The 5724-nt window shown below is 35.2% G+C and overlaps 1 protein-coding gene across 2 annotated transcripts; it reads right to left on the minus strand.

Moving 5' to 3' along the window:
* LOC143905421 (uncharacterized) lies at positions 1–4685 on the minus strand. Of its 2 annotated transcripts, XR_013259194.1 has the most exons (3): positions 4517–4685; positions 168–4442; positions 1–93 (listed from the first exon to the last, which is right to left on the minus strand). XR_013259194.1 is itself a non-coding variant. In XM_077420848.1 (2 exons), the coding sequence occupies exon 2, from the start codon at positions 4355–4357 to the stop codon at positions 3290–3292; it is 1068 nt and encodes a 355-aa protein (XP_077276974.1). In that variant the 5' UTR covers positions 4358–4442; positions 4517–4685; the 3' UTR covers positions 339–3289. The 2 variants fall into 2 exon arrangements, 1 of the variants encoding a protein (XP_077276974.1); XM_077420848.1 differs by lacking the exon at positions 1–93 and having other exon boundaries at positions 339–4442.
* Positions 4686–5724: the final 1039 nt, after the last annotated feature.

Below are 5724 nucleotides of genomic sequence, written 5' to 3' on the forward strand. Positions count from 1 at the left end.
GTTCTTCTTTAAAATATATGTAAGTCACTTTGTAAGGAACTTAAATGGAGTGAGGTTCGGTTCAAGAATCAGCACGCAAGATGCAGTAATCAACTGTAATATTAATGATGTGTACACATTAGCGAATGCCTGAGATATTACAGTAAACGAGTAAACTTAAAACTAACCTGAATCAATACAATTGCCGATAGCAAGCCTTTATCTACCTCCGTACGATAACATCAATGTTCTCAGCTCGGAGTCTTGTTACGTACTGGCTCTCACGCACGAGTCGACCAGCGGCGACAAAGCCAAGCTTGATAACTTTCAAGCTTACATCCCCCCTTTTAAGACCGAGGGTACCCTCCATCGGAATGGGGAACCAGCTTGCTAGCATGAAAAATATTTGACTCATTTTTTCTAAGTCTACTATCTAACAAAAACATTACATCAGAAATTTTATCTTTAATTTTAAAAGGACCTGCTCTAATTGGATCTATTTTATCTTTGTTCAGTTTATTAACGCTTTGTACATAGACTAAATCTCCTACTTTATAATCTATCCGTTTTACATTCTTATCGTAATATTCCTTATTCTGATTGTGAATTTCTTTAGAATTTCTAAAAGCTATTTTTCTATTGTTGACTAAATTTGTCAAATTATTATCGTTTACTTCATCGGGTAAAAATGAATAGTTTAGTCCTGTCAGCAGATAATTAGGGGTGAATCTGGTCGAACTGTGAATTGTGTTGTTGTAATCTTTTACACATTCCTCTGCTACCTGAGGCCATGATTTATTTTTATTCTCATGAATTTTACATCGTATTTTGTTTACCAAAGTCTGATTTGTCCTTTCGTTTAGTCCATTAGAAAACGAACAATCCACTGCTGTAAAAACCAATGCTACTTTCTGTTTATTTAAATATTGCTTAAACTGTGCCGAGTTTATACCAGGATACTGATCTGATAAAACTAATTTAATACTCCCATCTTTTTCTACTTTCTTAATTAATTTTATGAAATCCTTTGCCACTTGAGTCTTTGAAGTTATTATGTAAACGAATCTTGTGAAATGATCCACCGCCAAATGTAAATATTTTTTTGTACTTTTGTTGCCTTTGAAACCTCCTATTGTGTCTATAGACACTATTTCGAGAGGTTCCTTTGCTGGACCGAGTTGAGACAACGGTGCTTTAAAGCAGCCTATTCTTGATTTGTTTTTGATGCAAGTTTCACAAGATCTGCAAGTCAATCTTATGTGTTTATACATATTTTTAAAATAAAATTTTTGGCCAAAAGTTAAAATTAAATGTTTTGTGCCTATATGACCCTGATCAACATGTATATCCGTAATGAGCGACTTTCCAAATTCTTCAGTGATCCATATTTTCTCTCTATTATTTAAAATTTTATAAATTATATCATCTTTAATAATGCATTTATCATCGGTCTTTAACAGTTTCTGATTTTCTTTGATATCATTCAATTTCAATAAATTTGAAGTTTTAATCACGGAATCATTATCTGTATCCTCGTGTGATTCCAAAACCGGATTTCTAGACAAACAATCAGCCTCAATATTGTCTTTACCCGGATTATATACAATTTCGAAATCAAAATGTGAAATATAATTCAAAATCTGCACTAGTTCCATATCATTACTTTTTTTTATATTGAAATTTTCTAGGGGTCTGTGGTCTGTAAATACCAAGAACTTTTTCCCCAACAATTGAAATTGCCAATATAAAATGGCTTCTTTAATGGCTAAACATTCTATAAAAATGGCTTTCTTCTTTTTCTGAGCCTCTGTCAACTTTCTGGAGAAGAAAAACACCGACTTCAAGGAATTATCTTCCTGTGGCTGCTTCAATATTGCTCCAACTCCTTCAATACTTGCATCAGTGAAAATAAATATTGGAGCCTCTGGATCAAAAATTGCCAAAGCGGGAACTGTACATAAATATTCTTTTGTCGAATTAAAACTGTTCCTACACTCTTCAGACCAATCGAAAGATACCTTATTTCTTAACAAATTTCTCAAAGGATCCAGTAAGACAACATGATTTGGTATAAACTTCAAATAAAAATTAATCTTACCTAAAAATTGTCTAACTTGTGTTTTTGTTTTGGGTGTGGGAAACTTCTTAATGGCCACTAAATTATCATTTATTGGTTTAATCCTATTGCTTCCAATTTCGTGTCCCAGATATGTTATCCTTTCTTGGGCGAACTTACATTTATTTTTATTCAATTTAAAACCTTGTTCATATAGTGCTTGCAGTACTTGCTCTACATGGTATACATGCTCTTCGTAAGTCTTAGAGAACACCAATATATCGTCTATATAATTTACTGCGTAAGCATCTAACTTGTTTTTTCTTATCACACCTGCTAAAACTCTTTGAAAGATAGCAGGAGCAGACTTCAAACCAAAGGGTAAACATTTCCACTGCCAGTGTCCGTGATGCGTCACAAAAGCCAACTTATATCTATCCTTTGCACGCACCGGAATCGACCAAAACGCCGAATTCACATCCAATTTTGTAAAGAACTTACAGTTTCTGGCGCGTATAGTAAGATCATCTATCCTTGGAAAGGGCTGACTTTCTGGCACTACTATTTTGTTTAACTCTTTAAAATCAATACACAGGCGTGATCTTTTTCCTTCTTCTCTCTTGAAAACCATGGTTACAGGGGCTGCATAAGGACTGCTTGACTCCTCTATTAAACCTGCATTTAACAAATCTTCTACTTGTTTCTCTATTTCTAATTTATCTTGAAATGGGCATCTATAAGGTTTCTTTGAAATATATCTATTTTCTGTCAGTTTCACTGTGGCTTCATAATCCTTTACTGTTCCTATATCAAACTTTGATTTGGCAAAGATTATTTCCTTTTTTTTTATAATATTCTCCATTCTATTAGTACTTATTTCATTAATGTTATTTTGCTTATCTAAATTTTTTTTTTCTTGTTTTTGTGATATAATCAAATTTTCATTTTGACAGAGCTTGAATTTTTTTATTAAGTCTAATCCTAATAGAAATTCACAATCAAAGCCTTCCTTAACAATGAAAAACTGAAAATCCTCTTCTAAGTTACAAATTTTAATACGTATTGTTACTATCCCCTCCGTTTTCGCCGTTCCTGCTACCCCTTTTATGGTGTCTCTCCCACCTATTAATTGTTTAATATTTCTTTTATCATTCAAAAATGTACTATTAACTAGAGAAACATTGGATCCGGAGTCATATAAGCCAGTTGCTGGGCAACCATTTGCAAAAATCTTAATTTTAATAAGTGGGAGGACTATTCGTTTTTTGTCTCCTCATAACTTGCTACTACTTCCTGTATTTCATTATTATTTGTAACCTTGATATTTTCGTTTTTAAAATTTTTAATTTGCCTATCTTTATTACGGCATGCACTTTCTGGGTGAAATCTATTTTTGAAACCTAACCTATCACAAATGCTACACGGTCTTTTTTCATTTAGAGTTTTTTTGTTTACATTATCATTTTTCGATTCGTTAATCTTACCAAATTGTTTTAATTTTGACATTAAATTTTCTATATTTATAATAGATTTTCTATCTAACTTATTTTGGATAAAATTTGGTAAGCTAATTACAATCATGTTAATTTGTGTGTTTATAGACAAGCTATCATCCGCTTCTAACAGTAATCTTCTTTTTTTCAATGCATATTCTAATAGCGAGCCGTTATAAAACTTAAAGTTATAAGCATACGTTATATCTGTCCAGGATTGTGCAGAGAAGGTATCAATAAAGGCGTTATTCCACGCCTCCCAATTTAGCAAGGAGTTCTGTTTGACAAATACATTATACCAATCTAATGCAGATTTCTCTAAAAACAATCTTAATACTTCCGCGTATTTATTTTGGGCAATCCCCACTCTGTTACATTCCTGCCCAAATAAATTAATCCAAACATTCGCATTTGTATTTTCACCGTTGAATTTTTCGATCACTATATCCTTTATCAGAGAGCTTGTTTTCCTTTCGAATGTTATTGCTGACTCTCTGCTTACATTTGACTCTTGCTCTGAGGTGACCTCTTCCAGATATTCGTCATGCAGCACAACATTCCCTTCCGTGTCCAGATAAATATTCTCAAGTTCCTTAGATAGAGTCAGTACGACATTGCGAAATTTATTGCGAGCCTTTAAGCTTTTAACGACATTTTTCACAATTGGAATTTCAAAAAGCTGTTTATGTTGAGCACTAGTCTGCTTATCTGCTGGGAACAAAAAAATTTCCTCTTGGCCAAGCAGCTGAATTCTTTTCACTTTAACTACGGTGCTTCTCGCATCTGCACCAGCCTCCGAGACAAAATAAAACTTTGCTTTATTCTCCATTGTATTGATTTGTAAGTCACTTTGTAAGGAACTTAAATGGAGTGAGGTTCGGTTCAAGAATCAGCACGCAAGATGCAGTAATCAACTGTAATATTAATGATGTGTACACATTAGCGAATGCCTGAGATATTACAGTAAACGAGTAAACTTAAAACTAACCTGAATCAATACAATTGCCGATAGCAAGCCTTTATCTACCTCCGTACGATAACATCAATGTTCTCAGCTCGGAGTCTTGTTACGTACTGGCTCTCACGCACGAGTCGACCAGCGGCGACAAAGCCAAGCTTGATAACTTTCAAGCTTACATGTATTTTTGTCGACATCTTTTGTGTACTTCTATAGCAGTCAAGTTTTTTAAAATTTCATATTTACCATCGTTTCTTTCGATACTAACGGTTTTCAAAGTATCTATTCTCCGTTTCACAATCACACTTTCTTCTATCGAGATATCTTTGTTACAGATGAAACAGGTACCGTCCATTTTTTAATAAAAATGTATCTACCAAAAAATATTATGTTAGGATTTTTTTACGTATATTATACAAACATCAGCATTTTATGCAGAAATTCTTACTTCTTCTCTCCAAAATATAAATGAGCTCCAAGAAGAATTGAACAAAAAATATAGGACGATGATATATATATTTGCTAATTATTATATACTAGCATGCCCCGCCGGGCTTCGCCCCGGAGAATATGTAATAAAACACGCAAATAGTCTCTCTCTCTCTCTCTCTCTCTCTCTCTCTCTCTCTCTCTCTCTCTCTCTCTCTCTCTCTCTGTAAGTACAGTAACGTGCCTTTGCTCATTGCTCCTGATTTGAGTGCATATTGTCGCTGTCGTGGGTGCCTTCGGGCCACTTTGTTGCAGGTATAGGCGGGGCTTTTGCCGCTTGTCACGCGGCGTACTCATTTATAACGGTACCATCATTCTGTTCTCGACAATTGGGTGACAAGTATTCTTGCTAATCTTAACCTAATTTCCGAGAATCATTCCGTGGAAGTTGTCGACCTCTGTTGCGCATGTGCCTGCCGTCTGAGCTGCTCTTTTCTGCACCTACTACTCTTCGGATGTGCACTGCTGTCTTAGTGGGCTCCATTATTGGTTGGCTGTCCTGCATGCCGGCGCTGCCAATGGAGTGAGCTTTATTACTGGTTGGCTATCCTGCATGCCTGCGCTGCCGATATAGTTTCGGGATTTCCATTGGGACATGTGGCTCTCCTGGCTGTGAAGTGGGGCCTGACAGCGATAGATGCGTGCATGAGTTGGTGATATAAGCGAGTCTTTTGGCTGGTCACATGCACTATACCTACTCTTGTTACATATTTTGAGTTTTTTGCGTCAACCGTCTGCGAAAACGTTCT

The sequence above is a fragment of the Temnothorax americanus genome, unplaced genomic scaffold (genome assembly GCF_048541705.1).
Source record: "Temnothorax americanus isolate GAGA-0224 unplaced genomic scaffold, ASM4854170v1 Scaffold61, whole genome shotgun sequence".
Lineage (NCBI taxonomy): Eukaryota > Metazoa > Arthropoda > Insecta > Hymenoptera > Formicidae > Temnothorax > Temnothorax americanus.

Coding starts and splice junctions, on each gene's coding strand:
- LOC143905421 (XM_077420848.1), bottom strand. CDS start 4,357: ATGGAGAATAAAGCAAAGTTTTATTTTGTCTCGGAGGCTGGTGCAGAT.